The 19,109-nt window shown below is 59.3% G+C and overlaps 1 protein-coding gene across 2 annotated transcripts in view; it reads right to left on the bottom strand.

Moving 5' to 3' along the window:
• Positions 1-13,585, bottom strand: part of GAS6 (growth arrest specific 6) — a 31,694-nt gene extending 18,109 nt beyond the window's left edge. The window contains exons 1-5 of one of the 2 annotated variants that reach the window (XM_045977882.1): positions 13,473-13,585; positions 12,779-13,365; positions 12,315-12,481; positions 1,910-1,934; positions 533-595 (exon numbers count right to left, since the gene is read on the bottom strand). In XM_045977882.1, the coding sequence (XP_045833838.1) occupies positions 533-595; positions 1,910-1,934; positions 12,315-12,481; positions 12,779-12,857 (334 nt within the window). In that variant the 5' untranslated portion in view covers positions 12,858-13,365; positions 13,473-13,585. Of the gene's footprint in view, positions 1-532; positions 596-1,909; positions 1,935-12,314; positions 12,482-12,778; positions 13,368-13,472 lie in introns of those variants that run through there. The other variant, XM_045977883.1, reaches the window with a different exon arrangement.
• Between the last annotated feature and the right edge of the window lie 5,524 nt (positions 13,586-19,109).

Consider the following 19,109-nt stretch of genomic DNA (forward strand, 5'->3'; position numbering starts at 1 on the left):
GGGCGTGAACGACGGCACAGGCCCGGGCCCGTCCCGCAGACACCCTCCACCGCGTGAGATTTGTTTGTGAAAACAAGAAACCGGGAGCAGCCTCGAAGACGCACGCCGCTCCCGTGGGTGCGCCGTGAACTGGCAGGTGCTCTGAACGCGCCGAGGGGAGGACATCCTGCTCGGGGGCGGCGGAGCGGGGTCAGAGCACGTCTGCGGTAAGTCGGCGTTTGTGCAACACCAAGAGACTGTGCGTGTGAGGTCTAGGACGATTCCGGGAGTCCGGCTGCTTGACTAGGAGGCACACCCAGAGACGTGCTCCGCCCCACAGCCCTGGAGGGGTTAGACGTCACAGGGCTCGCGTTTCTTGCCTATTTAAAAAACCAAACCTCACCTGCTTAAGGGAGAAAGTCCAGTGGAAAGGGAGCAGCGCTCAGGCCGGTGCTCCACCTCCTTGGGGGGACAGCCACACCCAAGACCCCACAGCAAAGCCTGAGGTTACCCCGACCCACCGGGCTTTGGGGGACAGGAAGGACACACTTACTCTGAACGCATGAAACAAAGTCGGGGCTCTTTGCATACGGAGATCCGTATTTGCTAATGCAGTCTGCAAGAGAGAGAGGGAAGTCATTCTTGTCGCCAGAGACAGGACAGACCTCAGAACGCGCATGTCGGGTCTGAGACTCTCTGGAAAAGGGTATTATTCACGCTTACTGGGGCTGAAGCAACAACACAGACCAGATCCCTCGTACACTGGCAACCAAGAAAATGCCTTTACCCTAAGGGCGGAACTCTGTGTGCCAAGGTCTGGGCAACCTCTCGGCAGATGCCTTCGGCTACGGCCCCGAAGGATCACTGGTCACATTCAGGGAGTTTTCTGACCACGACCAGAGGGTTAAACTTCAGTTTCAAGTGGACCCTCATTTGGAAACACTGCCCTTCACCCAAAAGTCGTTCTGCTTCGGGAGCGTCCCCCCACCCCACCATCTGACGAGCCAGGTGTACGTGCCGAGCACGGGAGTGGGGGAAGGTGCCTGGATACTTGAACCTGAGCACAACAGTGTTGAGCCATGTCCCACCTTCAGCAGGGTCCCTGGTACTACACCACGCCCAGGAGGACAAGGGCCCGGGCCGCCTGGAGGGGTTCCTGGGTTAGCTGGTCACCCTTCGCCTCTGGAAGCAAACCCCAGCACCCGGGAGCCAGGCTTCTGAGGCCAACAGGGAATCTGGGAGCCAGCAGGTTCCTGGCTTTTTAGGGCCAATTACAGGTCTACCTGGCTTCTTGTCAGATACCAACCCTGAGAAGGAACCCTAAGAGGATATAAGGCCAATGGAAAATTTCCCAAAATGCACTTTGCAAAATTAAAAAGGGAGACCCTGGATTAGATGTATCTTGTTACAAGCGATACGCATCCAAAAATTTCTTAAAATGAAAGTCAGGGCCTCTTTCCGACTGTCATTTGTCCTTTCACTTTCTCTCCCCAAGTGCACAGGGAGCTGCCCAGCGGCCACCCGCACGGTGACGCCCTACTCGGTGGCTGGCAGTGTCCACTCTCGTGTTCCAGTGAAACAAAAACCTTGTTTCCTCTTCTCAGTTCTGACGGTGACGTGGCCGATACCAACGCGTGCAGCCCCCGCGAACGAAGTTCTCTGGGATCTGCAGTCGTTTGGGAGTGTCAAGACCCGGAGACCAAAATGTCACAGACCCACTAAGTCAATCCCAGTCCCAAACAGGAAGTTAAGCCTGGAGTCCGGGCAGAGAAGCCGTTTGCCAACAACGGCGCTGCACAGGGGCTAACACGGACCCTGGGGCGTGAAAGGCACAAGCAGGTGCCTGGCAGGTGAGCTCCGGGAGCTGACGCAGGACGCGGGTCCCCCTCTATTCCCTCATGATGACCACAGAGGCAGGGACTCAACTTACCTAAGTATCTTGGATAAAAATAGTCCTGCGGAAAAAGAAGAAAGGGCAGCAGTTTACTGGCATGGTACGAGGCTCCCCAGACGGCCGCCACGCAGCTGGCCGGGGACCTCACCTTCCCCCCCAGCGGGCGGAACAGACGCCTGCAGAGGCAGGTGTCTGAGGAAGGCGGGAAATCCCCAGAGCTGGCCCCAGAATGGCCGGAGAGAACCACCCAGAAAGCCACTTTCTGCCAGAAGACCACGGCGTGAGGAGGGGCAGTGGGAAGCAGGGCCCAGGCTGCCCACATGGCCGCTACAGGACGTTCTGCATCCAACTGCGGACGTGATCGACCTTCTGGAAGCAGCTCAGTGATGTCATTTACGGGACCTCGGTGGAACCGTGTAACGCGTCTCACGGGACAAGGCGCGTCCCGGGTACCGTCATCCAGACCCTCCCTGAGGCCATGCCCCTCCCTGAGGCGAGCAGACCTGGACGGGACAGTCACTGCACGGGATTTGCATCTGCACGGAGGGTGTAAACGGGTCCCTCCGTCCGCGGGCATGAATGAAGAGGTCTGCAGGGCGCAAGCCGGCTGTCCAGCGCTGGGACCGCCTGGCCCTTGCTGGCCAGCAGTGGGGGCAGCTGGGACTGGGCCAGAGTCCACGGGTCCAGCCAGATGCAGGCCACAGGCCACTCAAGGCAGCCCCCACCCGTCCACCGTCGTCTCCCACGGAGGGTCCGTCGCAGAGCGGCTTGGCCCTAGACGCCCTCCCACCCCCATGGAACCGAGTGCCCCCACCCGCCACTGGGAGTCGGCCGCACATGCATGTCCGCTGCTCCCTCCAACCCGTGCCACCACGGTGAGGTCAGTTAAACGAGCCCTGTTAGTGGAGACGAGGAGACGGGCATTCACGACACACTGTGGCCTGGGATCGAGGTCAGGAAGCCAGGACGAGCTCTGGCCAGCACACGGTCACCCGGAACCATGCTGACGAGAGCTGACTTGTGTTTGCAGGGCCAGGCGGAGGGGACCCCGGGGCTGCCCACGCGCTGGCCCAGCTCAACCCCACGTGTCCCCTCCCCCACCAGTTACCGCAGCCTGGGCCAAGGTGCTAGGCACTGTCTTCAGAAAGGAATGTTTTAGTAAAGATGGGGTTTAAACAGACACGGAACTGCTTTAAGAGAGAAGTAACGGTCAGAGCAAGTTTGTTTTTCAGCCCGTGTGATGGTGAAGGGGCCGTTCAGGCAGCTGTGATGGAGGCCAGGACTGGCCAGGCAGGGACGTCCCTCCACACCAGTGTTCGGAGGCCCCCGACCTCCCGGCCTCACTTCTTTGTGCTGCTTTTAGTCACGGACTGGCAGCTCCCAGACAGGAGGGTGAGCCGCGAGGCCCTCTGGGTGTTGAGGGACGGCTCAGGCCACGGACTTTGTCAGAAAGGGAACGGCTCTGGTTCTGGAGGAAAGATTTCGGGTGCAAGCGTGACACCCACTCAGGAGAGCAAGAATCAGACTGGAAACAACGGGGAGCCATGAACAGAGTACCCCAAGTCATCGTAAATGCCGGCAGTATCAGTTTTCCGGAAAGCTCTATCAGTTTCCAAACCGTGGCTGCTACTAGTTACGTGTGGCGTGGTTTGATAACGAGGTCTACTGCGGACAAGCATCAACGACAGGAAAACCGTGTGCACCCCTGCACTCGACCACGTCCACGGGAACGCGGGTTCTGAGACCACGGGCCGTAACCTGGTGAGTTGATCCTACTTTGTGCCCTCGACTGACTTGGGGTGGGGAGCATGCTGATCTGACCGCCCACCCGGGGACAGGACGGACAACCTAAAACCCCCGGGCGCTCCCCCTGGACCCCTGGAGAAAGAGACATTTCCCGCTGTCCTCTGACGTTCTCACCAGAGAGGAGGGAACCCCACGTGCGAAGGGCACCACACGCAGAACGCACAGCTGGTCCCAGCGGCACCACAAACCGGCCCCAGAAGCCACAGCCTGAGGTTCGGGAGCTGGGCTGGCTCTCAGCAGCGTCCCCCACAGGGAGCCACGGGGCCCGGCCATGGTTCAGAGAGCCAGATTCGAAACCAGGGATCAGTGGCCTACAAACGTACTCCCTTTCTTTCTGACCACACGAGGAGCAAGGCCTGGTGTGGGGCTGCGTGGGGGCTGGGGTGGGGTCAGGAGCCGGGAGTGGCCAGGACCACCCGGCTTGGAAGCGGGACCAGTTGTCATCGGGCAAACCTTCTTCTCACGGGTTTGCTTCTGCTTTCAACAACTGAAGGCAGAAGGGAGTGAGCAGAACTGTAGGCCACTAAGCTCTAAGCTGCAGCTCCAGAGGGGAAGGACGTGTGTGCCCAGGGCCTGGCCTGGTGCTGACTGTTCCCCTGAAGGCCCTCAGGAGCCATTGCCTAACAGGTGAAGGAATGACACATGGATGGAAGAGCGAGTGAGTGGATGGACGGACGGACGGGTGGACAGATGGACGGATGGATGGACGGGTGAGTGGGTGGACGGACGGGTGGATGGACGGGTGAGTGGGTGGACGGATGGACGGATGGATGGATGGGCGGACGAACGGGTAGGAGGATGGACGAACAGGCAAACAGAGTCCTACAATTTTCACTGACTTGGACAAAGCACCGAATTCTTAATTTGATTTATAACATCAGTGAGCACATTGGGGCAAAAGATCTTAATCAATGCTCTTAGCTTGTCTCTTTCCACACTTGGAAGCAGCTGCACTATCATTCCTTCAGCTTCCAAACTGCCAGTACGTTTTTAAACTCAGAGCCTTAGATTAACTGCCGCTTGCCTAGCTTTCCTTCTGCGGGTCCCTCCAACGGCCCGCCCTCCCAGGGTGATGAGCCAACGTGCCTGTGAGACTCAGCGGCTGAACTGCCCGACTCCTGGCAGGATGGCTCATGGGCGGAGCAGCCGGGTGTGGAGCTCACACCCCATCCGGGGAGAAGGCTGGTTCCAGGAGGCTCAGCGCGTTGGTTTTGGCCGAAAGCCACTTGCCAGAGCTCATCCCCGTGTCAGCAGAGCTGAGCGCTCCAACAAACCCAGCCTTGCCTGCTGTCCCCTGCTCCTGTGCCCTGGGGGCTCCTGAACACAGGGACTTGTGCTCAAGGACAGGCTCTGCCCACCTCCGTCTACTGGGAGCCGAAACCGCAGTGTTTCCGTGACAGGACCTTCCCGTCTCTACTCCTTCATTATGTCGTCACCCAGATCGCCCCTCCACTAAGAAGGGGACCACAGGAAAGGGCAAATAGGTGGCTGGGGAAATCCTTGAGAATTCCCGTTTGTGGGCAGAAAATCCCGTCAGCCTCTGCCCCGCATGACCACTGCATCCCCCGTCCGCCTGGCGGGGTCTGTGCCCCCGGAGCCCCCCATGGGGCTGACGCCGAGAGCAGCAGGGAGCGGCCCACCCTCCCCGCACGGGGCAGTCGCCTGTGTGCCGCCAACCTGCCACGCGCCTCCTTCCCTCCCTCAGGACGGTCCCTTCCGGGACTGCAGCCGCAGCAGCGCTGGTGAGCCGGGAGCGCGCTCGCCCAGCAGCCTGCCCAGCCCCTCGCTCCGGGACCCCTCCGGGGCCACCCTGCACGCTTCTTCCCCAGGCCTCCTGCAAGGCTTGGTGGGGTCTGTGGTTGTCTCCCCGCGACTGGATGGTGCAAGCAGATTTGCCTTCCACAAATGGTCGGGAACCACACAAGCCTCGTCGGTCGACACGTGCATTATCAAGACAGAAACGTGACCTGGCCTCAGCGGGTGGACAGAGCACGGCCGCCCCGGTGCAGGTCACAAATGGGACCGCGTGCTGACGGGAAGGGACAGCTTGTAAGGACCTTCCTGTCCAAACCTCCTTTAACCCTCTGAGCTCCTCAGAGGCCAGTGAGGACCCTGCAGGGACGCGGTGAACCCGGGGAACCGAGGCGGCGTCTAGCGCTGAGGCTGTGTCTCCCCCACCATCCTCCCTCCGAGACATCTGGGGACTCACGGGCACTCACGGCCAGCCTGGCTGAGATGCGCCCCCTCAGCTGTGCGTCACGCGTACCTAGGACTTCCGCAGTGCCCCCGCGGCTGCACGCCGCAGCCCCACGTGGGCCACCGTCCTCCGTAAATGAAGACTGTCACGTCCTTTAGTAAGTGACAGCCTGAAATTTGCTTCCCCCAGTTTTACACTATTGAACACAGCCGGCTGGGACTTGTGTGTCACAGTAACTCTGCTTGTTTACGTGATACAGACATAAGGCATCTTCCATGAGAGTCAAAAAACCTGAATAACCCTTTGACCTCAGTGTTGTCCTATTGGCGAACTCGACGTCTTACTTGTCAAAGTCACGACAACTTGAGCTGCTCGTCCGGAGGCTTTTGCTTCCAGCCCCTGCCCTGACTGCGGGAACTCACAGCCAAGGTCTCACTGTTACCACGACGGCTCGAGTCCCTGCTCCCGAGTCCCTGCTCCCGGCGGGCGAGCTCGGGCCCCTCAGCCTGCACGGAGGCTCCGTCCCCAGCGCCAGCATCACTCAGTCTCTGCACGTTTCTCTAAGCCCAGTTCACACAAAACCCTTTCCTTTCTTCTGCCCCAACCCATCTCCTGAGAGTCTCCAAACTGGGCGCCAGCTTGAGCTCCCCAAGACAGAAGGGAAGTCGACACCCCTGTCCTTGCTGGGCAGCTCCCCAGCCGCTGTCGAGCCCAGAGCCCCTCTAGGCCAGCCCTGCAAGGGGGGCAGAAACACCCCCAAGGCCGCGGCGCCTCTCCTCCTTCCCCAGACACTCACGGGCATGTTTGTTGTTGGGAAGTCCGTGGGGACAAAATCCTGGGCATTGTCACCCAGCAGCGGGGCCGAAAGATGAGGCTGCGGCGCATCGCCTGGTGTCCCGGACCGTTGCCGGGTGTCCAGTACACGCTGTGTGACAGGGGCCTGAGGCAGCGGGGCCCCAGGGCGCGGCTGAGGCCCACTGGAGAGCTGCGGCCTTGGGGCACTTTCCATAACCAGTTCCAGGATGAAAGGTACCGGCGTGGGCGTCACCGCAGCAGGCGGTGTTGATGCTTCTCACCCCCAGAGTCAACCGCTGCAGGGCTAACACGCGACCTTGGGGCCCCGGGAACCTGAGTCTCCATCTGCGTCCTCCCACTGAAGAACTCACCTGGACACGTCACCCCATAAACTCCCAGGCCTCAGTTTCCCGAGTGTCTGGAGCGAGGGCCCGCCACGTCCCACGACGCTGTGACAAACACGCCTGCAGTGTGGCCGAGCAAGGACGTTCAGCTGCGTGTCGGTGCCTCTCCAGGTTTGTGTAAGATCGCGGTGTGCACGCGAGGGCTTTCCCCGCACGTCCGGCACAGGCAAAGTGCGGCGTGGACGCCGAGCTGCCCCTGGCGTGCACCTGGGGACCGCGACTGTGCAGGCACTCGGCGCAGACCCAGGACGGTCCTGGGTCTGCCACGTGATGGGGGGGGCACAAACTCACACCCCGGCCCCTGACAACCGCCAACAGCAATGTCCTAATGGATTTCCCGCTCTTGGCCGGAGGCGTCGCGCCCCAGAGACGCACGTCCATATCAGACAGCTGCCCGGGGGCCACACCCGCAGCTGCCAGCCGTGCCCGCCGTGCCGGGGGGACGCGCCAGCCCAGCCTCAGGGGCCCCCACGTGGACGCGCCCAGCTGCAGCAGTGACCCCCGCGGGCCCGTCCCTGGGGGCTGTGTGATTTCCCCACGGAGCTCAGTGTCCCACGAAGGGGCCCTCACCAACCGGGTCTAGATGGCAGGTTTGGGGGACACATGTGGACAAAAGGTGTGTTACTGCCACGGACGCTAATACCGGGGACCAACAACGCTCAAGTCTGCAAATGACGTCTGAGAGAGCAAACACAGGCACCACGATCACTGTCTCATCTGGACGACGCGCTCGCACGGGGCCGATCACGTGAAGCCTGACGTGGCTCCCAGGTTCCTCCACTTCCAACTGCTCCTGGAAAGTCATAAAACTTGCAACAAGCTGCACCCTGCGGGGCCAAAACTTAGATGCACACGACCCGGGTTTGCCGGGGGCTCCCAGACGCGCGCTGGGCAGGCCCCGAGCACCACGGATGTCCTACACTGCGCCCGCACCCCGGTGCCTGCTGCGCACAGAAGCAGCCCCCGCCTCCAGCCCCAGGGGCGAGTGGAGAGCGGGGCGCCTGCCAGCGGTGCCAGGGCAGAGGCACGGCCGGGGAGTGCTGGGAATGGCCTGGCCCCAGCTACCCGCGATCCCAAGAAACGGGCCGTAAGCCTCCGTAAGCCGCCGATTCTTCAAAGGCTGTTTTGTTCCTGAATGACAAGGGCAGACGTTCCGTGTTTTCCAGAACCGTCTGTGACCACCTTCCCGCAGATGCCGGGCCCGCTGGCCAGGGTGACATGCCAGCCACAGGGCCTGTAGGCCGGAGAGCCCGGGGTCCCTACAGACTCCTGGGAGAGAACCAGTGTGGGGGCAACAGAGCGGGGCAGGAGGCCGGCTGGGGCCGGTACCGCTCTCACCAGCCCGGCTGCCGGCCTCCGAGCCCAGCGGGAACCACTCAGGCAAAGCAAAACCAGCCCCGGGACGGCCATGGTCTTCCGGGGGTGAAAGCCCACGAAGGAGAGGGTCCGGGGAGGGGGGCTCAGTCCACAGGGATGGGGGGCGGGAGCTGCTTCCCTGAGAACCCGAGGAAGAAGGGCGGGGCCTGTGCAGGGCGGGGTGCGCCGGTACCCCAAGGTCGCACAGGGAAGAGTGTGTGCGGCTGCTCTCAGGGCAGCTGGGGATATCGTGGGGGGCAAGGGGGCAGCTAGAGGCTCTCCTGGAGGTCACAGCCAGGGTGTCATCTCTCCAGCCAAGGCACCCGCATTCCAGAGGCAAGTCACTGGGGTAACGAGGTCCCCATCCTTCCTCTCCGCCCTCTTGCCAGGGCCCTCCTGAGACCCCTGACGAGAGATGACCTGCAGGAGAGGCTTTCATCTCCACAGGGATGCCTGTCCCCAAGCTGTCCCCAGGGAAGGGGGGTCTCGGGAAGACAGGGGTGCTTTGAGGCCGGTGTGCAGCCTCTGAAGACCACCGTACCCTTAAAGGTCCCCCTGCCACCACTGGGTCCCCCACCTGAGGACAGAGATGGAGGGAGATGGGGCACGGGGGGCTCCTGGGAGCACAAGCACAGCCCAGGGGTCGCACACCTCCACCGTGAAGCCCTCCCAGTGTGCCTCCGGCTGGTGCCCCAACAGCTGTGAGCGCTGTCTGCAGCCCCAGGGATCCAGGTGCTTCATGAAGGACGGGGCCGGGAATTCTCCCTGTACCACGGGCTGCCCCTGGCCGTGAGGGCCAGACACCCAGGCGCTGGGAAGCGGAGACAGGGCCCTGCGCAGCAGGCCAGGCGGGGCGGGCTGCGTCTTTTGTCCAGAACCCTTTCCGGAAGCAAAGCCTGATTACCGAGATGGCATCCGGCGTCTGGAACCCGCCTGCCTTAAAGGATTTAAGTGGAAGGGGACTCCGCCGGGCTGGCCTCCGGGAGCTTAGGAGAATCCTAGCACAGACAGCGGGGGACTGTGTGGGGCGCCAGACTGAAGACAAGCAAAGGAGAGGGAAATGCCAGGCACGGGGAGTAACCGCGTGAGAGGAAACAGATAAGGGGAGACTCGAACTCGCCAGAGCCCTGCAGAGGAGGCTCTGGCCCCAGGGCAGCGTCAGGGGAAGGCCATCTGCCCCCAAGAGGGAAGCAGGTGGGTGGCCAGGGTGCCGGGGAGGCAGGAAGGCCCCCCAGGTCCCCTTCCTTTCCAGCAGAGGTGTGTGATGACCCCTGGAACCAGGAAGGAGCCATTGTGCCGGCAGCTACCTGCTGTGAAGGTCACTTCCCCTCCCTGAGAGGAAGAGAGCCCTGTTTGGAACAAGCCAGACCAGGCAGGAACACTCAGCAACCAGAGCTCTCGCAGAAGCCTCGGAACACCAGAGTACTTGGCCGCCCCGAGCTGGCTCCAGGTGCTCCCGCCCACCCAGCCTGGGGGGCGGGGCCGAGCTCCCTCACGCCCGCCCCGGGTTTCGTCACCAGGGTGCCCCCAGAACCCAGGAATGGGCCAGGAGGGCAGCACTGCCTTCTGGGTCAGCAAGAAATCAGCAGGAAAGAGCAGCGTTGGAAACTCCACCAAAGCCAGAGCGGGAGCCAGGCCTGACGTCGTGTGGGGCTCCTGCTGAGCCACTGGACAGGCCGCGCTTCCAGGGTCCCCCTGATGGTGGGGAGGGTGACCGCTGTCCCTAGCCTGGCTGCTCCTGCCTTCCACACGCCAAGGGCCAACATCCACACGAGAACAGGTTAAAATGAGGGTCTGCAACCAGCTGACCTCGACAGAAGACGCTGGGGTCGAACCTGGGAAGCGGGTAACTGAAGGGAAAGACAGGCTCCTGCTGCCGGGCTGGTAAGGAGGATGGAACCTTGGGAAGTTAGGGGTGGCTTTGCTAGGAGTGAATGACAAGTCCCCACTGGGAATCCAGGCCTGGGAGGCAAGGACGCACCCAGAGGGCGCTGCTTTGCGTTACAATCACCATCTTAAGCAAGCTTTCCTTTTCTTGCCTTTGTAGCAGACATTTGTAAATAAAGTGATAATGAAAATATAAAAGCCATTAAAACCAGGGAGGGGATTAAAGCTCTGGGAAGGAGGACACTATGGTTAAAGCACAGTGTGTCCAGGCAACAAGGAAAAGCCAGGCCAGGGCCTTGGTGAGGGCAACCCGACTGGGCAGGGACTGGTTGGGGCTGGGGTAGCCCTGTCTCCCTGAACTCCTGTCACCTGCAAGCCCTATCCCATGGTCTCTGTACAGGGCCTGGGGTGGGGCACCCCAGCACCTGTCCCACGGTTCTGCAGCCGCCTGGTGGCCAGCCTCACGGCCCTGCCGCAAGGCCCTCAGCAAGCCTCTGCCGGGAATGACTCATGGGGCCACCAGGATTCATTCCAGAAACCGGAAGACAGGCCAGAGAAGACCAGCAACCCTGTTCCTCACAGCAACAGTGAAACCGCGCTTCTGTGCAAGGGCAGGGGCCCTGGGGAAAGCAGCCTTCCCCAAGTGGCCCCATGGCAAGGACCCGCCCGAGGAGAACCGTGGGTGGCTGGCCATCCTGTGAAGGCTGTTCTCAGAGGGGGCCGGAAAGGGGCTGCCATGCCAATGGATGAGAAATACAAGTGAAAACAGAAACCTGTACGGGCCGCACACGCCATCCATGTATCGCAATGTTTCTTTCGACCCCAGAATTCTTGAAAGAACATTCCGGGAGAACCAAGCCCTGCTGCGCCATCACCCTGACCTCACGGGACAAAGTCCACCCAGTTTCCACACTCCCAGCTTCCAAAGGCATTTGCCCCGGGACAGATGTGCACGCAGGGTCCCGTGAGCCCCCTCCTGCGAGAAGCCGATGCCCAGTCCGTACTCCGGCTGTTCCCCGCAGCTGGCCGCTTGCCGCCCCACAGCCCCCAAGGACATTATTCATAGAAATGTGTCCTGAGCCAGCACAGCCCAGCTCCTGAAGTCACCAGCTGCTTCGAGAGAGCACCTCGCTGAGAGGTGTCCCACGCGGGTTGCCCTGGCCGGGCCCCTGACCCCAGCCGTCCTGCCCACTCCTCCCACAGATGTTCTGGTCCTATTCCTGTCGGGGTATTTTGGGACCTGCTGCAGCAAGCAGTTCCAGACTCCCTATCTCTCAGTTCCTCTTTCAAGCACACACTCCGTCCCCCGCCCCGGGCCACTCGGGACTGTGGGCAACCCACACCTCACTTCCAGTCCATCTGGGGTGCAGGAGTAGGAAGCGGTTTGGGTTTTTAAACATCGCAGTTGTTTCCTGTCTTAAAACCCAGAGGGACTGTGTGCCTCTCTTTCCCTCAAAGGGCTGTCTTCAGGGTGCTGGGGCAGCACCTGTGAGTGCCACCTCCTGAGCCCATTACGGTGGTGACTTCAGGGTCCTGAGATCAGGCCCCGGTCGGGCCCCAGGCTCAGCCGGAGTCTGCTTGACATTCTTTTTCTCCCTTTCTCGCCCAAGTAAGTAAATCTTTGAATAAATACAGCGGCCGCCTCCAGAGGCCTGCTGCGGAGATAACCGAGGACCCACTTACACATCTGCCAGCAGCTGTGGGAGCACGTGGGGTCACCAGGAGGCCTGGGCTCGGAAGCCCCGGAGGAGGCTGGAGGGTGGGGCTGGGGGACCCTCTGACCCGCGCGCCCACCGCTCCCGAGGCTTCCGAGTGGAGCCTTTCCTGCGGCGCGGTCCGCCCACCCCACAGAAACGGGTCCCGGCGCAGTCGGGGGGGGGGGGGGAGTCTGCGTGGGGAGCGGCCCGAGGCTCCCGGGCTGTGCGCACGGTCCCTGCGCTCCCGGGGCGGCGCGGCGGGGCCCAAACCGAACCACCCCCGGCGCCCGCGCCCTCACCGTCTCGGGGTCGTTCTCGAACACCTCGCGGGCCTCCTCCTGGCTGCACAGCTCCTCGATGCACTCCCTCTCCAGGTGGCCCTGCTTGGCCTCCTCGAAGACCTGGTAGGCGCGTCGCTGCCGGGGCCGCAGGAACTGCGCCGCCTCGCGCGCCCGCAGCATCACGGCTGCCCGGACGCGGGCGGGAGGACGGCGCCGGGAGAGAGCGGGGACGGAACGGGGGACACGCCGTCAAGCCCGCCCCGCACGCGCCGGCCTCCCTCCCGGCCGCCTGCCCCGGGGATGCTGCTGCAGCGCGCGGGCCGGGGACGCGGGGCCGGGACGCGGGGTGCGGGGGGCGCGGGGCCGGGACGCGGGGTGCGGGGTGCGGAGGGTGCGGGGAGCGGGCACCGGCGCTGCCCGGGCGCTGGGGTCCTTGGCGGGCAGCGAAGGGGACTCCCGGGCCGGCCCCGCCGGGAACTCACTGTGCGCGGACTCCGAGGCCAGCAGGAGCAGCAGCAACGCGGTGCCCAGGGCGGCGGCGGGCCCGGGCGGCGGCGGCATGGCGGGGCCGGGCCGGGCCGGGGCGAGCGCGGGGCGAGGGCCGCGGGGGACGAGGGCCGGGCCGGGAGCGCGCGCTCAGAGCACCCGGGAGGCCGTGGCGAGCCGCGGGCGCCGCGGGGCGGTGGCTCCGGTCATCCCGTGCGGGCGGCTCTGAAGGTCACATCGCGGCGGCGGCGGCGGCACCTCTGCGCTCGCGGCCGGGGCCGGGGCGGGGCGCGCGGGCAGGACCGGCCTCGGGGCCGCGCGGGGGCGGGGCGCGCCGGTTTCCACCCGCGCCGGGCGCGGGAGCGGATTTTCGCGGCGGAGACCCCGGGGCAGCGGGACCCCGGGACGCGGCTGCCTGGAGCGGGGCGTCCCGGGGACAGAGCTGCCCCCAGGTCGCGGCGCAGGTCATTGGCTCGGGGCGGGGACCCGCGGAGCGAAGTAAGAGCGGAGAGCGGGGGGACCGCCGCCCTCGCCGGCGCAGCCGAAGGGCCCGCATCGCTGCTGGGGTCTCGAGACTGAAAACCTCCGAGGAAGAGAGAAGCTGAGGCCACGCCGAGTCCCCGCGAGGTCGGGCGTGGGAGGGAAGGAGCCCCTTTGGGATCTGCTTCCCACAGCGACGACCCTGAACACCTTGAGGTTTCGCAGGACGTGGTTCGGCCGAAAGCAGCGTCGTGCCGGGGCTCCGCGGCGTCAAGGGCGACAGGCGCGCGCGCGGGGTCGGGGCGGTGTGGGGCCCAGCGGGCAGGGAGCCCAGCGCGGGAGCAGAGGCCTGGACTCCGCCCTCCCAGGGCCCCGCTGCGCGCCTGCCCCGCCCCCCCATGCGGGGTCGTTGTCCTTGACTCAACACTGACAGTCCAGACCTCAGCTTCTCCTCACCCTCCGCACTGCGGGAACGAAAGGTCATCGCTGCGGACGCTTGGAGGTCAAGGTCTGAAGGTGGGGTTAATGAGCATCGGTATGTTAAATTCCGGGAGGTGAACTTTGATGAGAGGCTCTGCAAAGCGCATTAACAATTTAATAGGTAGGTCGTGGGCGCCTGTGATCCGCAGCTACAAAGCTCTCCCTCCTGGCCCGCAGGTGATGAAAGGGCCCTGCAGAGCCAGGGGCCCAGAAAGAACCGGGCATTGGTTTTCCTGCTTGTGGTTCTCAAGGAGAAGCGCTGGTTTCAAGAATCAGGGTGGGGCGGTACATTCTCCAGGGGGAATTTAGGCGGATCTTTGATTAGTTCATTGCCCTTCTGTTATTTCTCAGAGTTCCAGACCCCCAGCCCATGGACAGATTTCAGCAAGTGTGTGCAGTTACTTTTCACTGGTGTGTGTTTGGTGAGTTTGTCGAGTTCTTGCGATTCTCTGAGTCCGATCCCAGTGAGAGCCCAGTGAGAGTGAGTGTCGCCACCGGGACATTGGGTGGGGACTCACCGCTTCAGGGGACCACACAGCAGCCTGATACCTATGAAGGGGCCTTTACCTGTTGGCCTGGACCTCAAGCCCCTCCTGCCCCTTCCCATTCACCCCTTGTACCGAGTTGGTATCTCCAACTCTAACACCTCCCATTACGCAGAGACTTGGTTTAATAAAAAGCCTTCACACACCCATTTTGATCACAGTAGAAAGCAAATGCAGGGAACAAGGGAAGAGTGTCTGATGCAAGCTAACCCTGTTACTCATGTAGAAAATTCTCTCTTAGGCAGAAATGGAAATGAGGTAAGAAACAATTTGGATAACGATTTCCGAAACTGGAGAGAGCTGTCAGGCTCTCTGTCACGAGGCCTGGAATGACAAAGATGACGTGGCCAGCTCGCCTCCACACGGGGCAGATGGCACAGCCAGCCACAGACCTGCCCTATGGACCATCGGCCGATCTGTGGTCAGAGATGGAAAGCCAGTGGTCCTCTAGCCAGGGATAAAGTGGGGTGAAAGTGTGTGGTCAAAGTGGGGGCTTCGGAAACGACGTGTTTGTGGGGAAAGAAAAGTTCTGCCCTCCCCTTTCCACCATCACATCTCTGGGTGGCGATGACTTCAGGGCGCTAAGACCATTCACTTACGGATCCATCAATAAATCGAGATGAGTCCTTGCCATTTCGTCTTAAAAGGCAGCGAGTTGGCTGATGACCAAACCAATCACACTGGGTTTTCTTGGCTTTTAAATCAGCCTTATTGAGGCGTCCAGAAATATACGAAGCTGCACAGTGAGTTCTGACGTCTGGGATGAACGTGCACCTGTAAGACACCCCCGCGAGAGGAGAGAACAGAGCCCTCACCTCAGAACGTTTCCCAGTTCCTCCGAGCCAGGTGTCACGGCCCCGCCTCCCCCTGTTCTAGGCACAGTCGCTGACCCACTTTCGGGCACCACAGAGCACCTCGCCATCGCCAGACTCTCGCTCAGCAGGAACCGACAGAACGTGCTTTTTTGTCTCGCACGGGGCGTAGTCGCTGGACTCCCCTGCAGCGGCCCGTGTCAGTGACGCTCTCTCTTTCTCCTTCGCCGGTCGTGTCCGTGGGTGGGTGGGGGAGCACGCAGCTGGCCTTTGGCTCGTTTCCCGTTATTCCCGACCGAGCGGCTGCCAGCGTGCGCGTGGAAGGTGTTGTAGGCGTGTAAGCTTTAACTTCTCTGGCGGAAATACCGAGCACGGAACATGGGATCGTACCGTAGGTATTTAACTTTTTAAGAAATTGACAAACTTTTTCAAAGCGAATTACCATTTTGTGTTTCCACCAGAGTCTCCGGGGGTTTCAGGACATCACAGCCGCGCTGGCCACGGTTGGCCTTTTTAATTTTAGCCGTCCTCGCCGGTCTGCTGTGGTATCCCTTGTGACGTGAATTTGCATTTTTCTAATAACTAATAATGACCAAATTTTAACTTGCCTACTGCCATCCAAATATATTCTTTGGTGAAATGTCCATTTTTATTTCATGATCTTTTGTCTTTTACTTGGGTTCTTTGCTTTTCCAATTACTGACTTATTTTCTGGGTTTTAAGAGTTCTTTAAATCTTCTGGACACAAGTCCTGGGTCAGGTTGTGATTTGCAAGTATTTATTCCAGACTGTCACTTGGTTTTTCATTCTATTAAACAATCAAGCTCTGCTCGTTCTCTTCTTAATTTTGAAGTGCAGTTTATTATTATTTTTGTTATTTTTAATGAGTTCTGCTCTTAAAATTATGTTCGCCCATCCCCAGGTCACAAACATTTTCTTCCAGAAGTTTTATAGGTTTACATTTTACATTTAGAACTATGATCCACTTTGAATCCATGCCTACATATTTCATGTTTTACGTCCTATTATAAATGGAATTTTACAGTTTCCATTTCTGGTAGTTTAAATATTTGCCTTTTCAATATTTATCTTTTATCCTACAACTTTGCTTAATTAAACTACTAGTTTCAATTTTTTTGGTACATTCAATAGACTTTTTTACATAGATGATCATGTTGTCTGTAAATATAGCAAATCACCTTCAAATCTGGGCGCCTTTTACGTCTTTTCTTTCTTTCTTTTTTTTTTTTTTTAAATATTTTATTTATTTATTTGACACAGAGAGAGATCAAAAGGAGGCAGAGAGACAGGCAGAGAGAGAGGAGGAAGCAGGCACCCTGCCGAGCAGAGAGCCCGATGTGGGGCTCGATCCCAGGACTCTGGGATCATGACCTGAGCTGAAGGCAGAGGCTTAACCCACTGAGCTACCCAGGTGCCCCCGTTTACGTCTTTTCTCGTCTTACTGACTGTCCAGCGACCTCCGTCGCGAAGTTGACTAGAAATGGTGGCAACGATTCAGTCTTTGACCGTCAAGTATGACGTTCGCTGTAGCTTTTTATAGATGCTTTTTTTCAAGATGAGGTTCTACCTGTAATTTTCTGAGTTTTTTTCATTAGAGATAGATATTGGGTTTTGGCAAATGGTTTTTCTGCATCTGTTGAAACAATCATTTTTTTCTTTTTCCGCTCATTAATATGTGCATCACCTCGATTGATCTTCAAATGTTACCTGTCATGATGTGTTGTTCTGCGAATGGTGGCGCGTTTATGAGCCCGTTCTCTTTTCCTGGTTGTCTTTATCTGGTTTGACACCCGAGAAGTTCCGGCCCAGCAGGACAAGTTAAGCGCTTCCTCCTCCTCCGTTTAAGGGGAATTCGTGTTACTTATTCCTTACATGGCTGACGAAATTCATCCGTAATGCCATGCAGACCTGGGACTTTCTTTGTGGGAAGGTGCGAATTCAGCTTCTCGCACAGACTAGCGGGTGTTTGGGTTGCCTGTTTCTTCACGAGGGGGTTGTGCAAACACTTGCTGCGCGCCCAGGTTGTTGACTGCACCGGCATAAAGTTACTCGGGATAGTCCGGTTGTATTTGTAGAGCTGCCGTGACGACACCGCTCTCGGTCTCAGTAATGATAATTTGTGTCTTTTCTCTTTTTGTCTGCATCACTCTGGCTAGAGATTCGACAATTGTATTGATCTCAAATAACCAGCTTTTGGTTTAATGTTATTTCTCTATTATTTTTCTGTTTTCTATTTTATCATTATCCAATCTCATTTTTATATTTTTTCTTCTGTTTACACCGCATTTCATTTTCTTTTCTTTATCGAGTTTCTGCAGATAGAAGCTGAGGTCATTGATTTGAAACCCTATCTCTTTTCTAATACAAATCTTCTTCCATCTACAATGGGGTGATGCCCTGATAAACCCAGCATACACCGGAAATATCATAAGTTAAAAATGCTTGTAATACACCTAAGCTTCTGGCCGTCATAGCTGAGTCTGGCCCACCTTCGTCTCCTTGCGATGATGGCCTGGAGACCTGGGGGCGGCATCTGCGCCGGCCACTGCTCGGCCCTGTCCTTCTTGGGCGGCCGCTCCACACAGGTGGTCTCACCACGCCCCGCAGGCTCACCTGTCTGTCCGGCCAGTGACCTTGGCAATCCCAGGGTGACCTCGTTTACTTCTGTCCCTCCTTCGTTGTCTAATTTCCAGTTGTCCCAGACAGGGGTAAATCTCATCTTTCTGACTCCGTCTTGTCCAGGAGCAGAAGTCCCCAGGCATATTTTAATGAAGGGTTTTTTAAAAAATCATGTTTTGCAACCCACTGGTTTAGTGGTCTTTTGTTTTTACAGATGTTATTTATTTATTTATTTATGGAGACGGCAAGGGTCGGGGGAGAGGCGGAGGGAGACGGAGTGAGGCCCTGGCAGACCGTCCACTGAGCATGGAGCCCGGCGTGGGGCTCGATCCCACGACCCTGAGACCACAGCCCACGCGGAAATGAAGAGTTGGATGCGCAGCTGACTCGGCCACCCCTAGGGGCACCCCTGGTGGGTTTTTAACTTAACAGAACTTAGTGTCTTGTTAACCAGTGGTTTTTAAGCCAGAAGGCATCGAGGCTCTCCGAGATTTACTGGATTGAGTTCTGGATCTCTGCAGCAGCTGACTCTGAGTGTGGACTGGGTCACGACGTAAAATGTGTTTATTACTGTGGACTGCGGTCAGGAGTTTGGAAAACACCACTTCCCGAGGTGGATGAGGGCGGGCAGCCCTCATTAAGATGAAAGTCCTTTCGTGGATTAGTCGTCTGGGGTTTTCCTTGAGGGGCGCCAACGTGTTCCAGTGCTTCAGGGATGTTCCCAGTTTTAAGATCAAAGTCCCCGGTCCCAGACCCTCAGCCCGGGCGTCCCAGATGGTTACTGCCTCCTTGGGAATCCCTTTGCAGCCTGCGACTTACAAGGGTTTTGTGCCAAATGTTCCACAGAAGTGGTTTTATGGAATGCCACAGAAACAGCGTGTGTCCAGGTAAGGTTGCCGGTTCCCGCCGGGTCCGCTCCTTCATCGGAAACACACGGCGTCAGACTCGCCTGAGACGCAGGCCTGGTGCTGCTGAGTGTGCTGCGGGCCGGGCCGAGGAGGTGTGCACGGGCAAGGGAGGGACCTTGGGCCCAACAGATGCACTTACCTCCTCCATGAAGAGATCTTGGACAAGCGCTTTTCTTCTTCAGCCCAAATTTCCTTACCTGGGGCATGCCTGGCCGGCTCAGTCGGTAGAGCACGTGACTCTTGATCTCAGAGTCAGGAGTTTGAGCCCCAGGCTGGGTGTAGAGATTACTTAAAAGATTTCCTTATCTACAAAATAGCAGAGCTTCCGGAGTCCTGGTCCTCCCTGTGACAATTCAGTGACGGTGGGGGTGGGGGGGGCTCCCTGGCTGGGCTACCCTGGCCTAGCTGTGGCCGCGCGCCTCCGACTCCTGACTCCCTGCGGGTCTCGGGAGAGGAGAGCGG

The sequence above is a fragment of the Meles meles genome, chromosome 14 (assembly GCF_922984935.1).
Source record: "Meles meles chromosome 14, mMelMel3.1 paternal haplotype, whole genome shotgun sequence".
Classification (NCBI taxonomy): Eukaryota; Metazoa; Chordata; class Mammalia; order Carnivora; family Mustelidae; genus Meles; species Meles meles.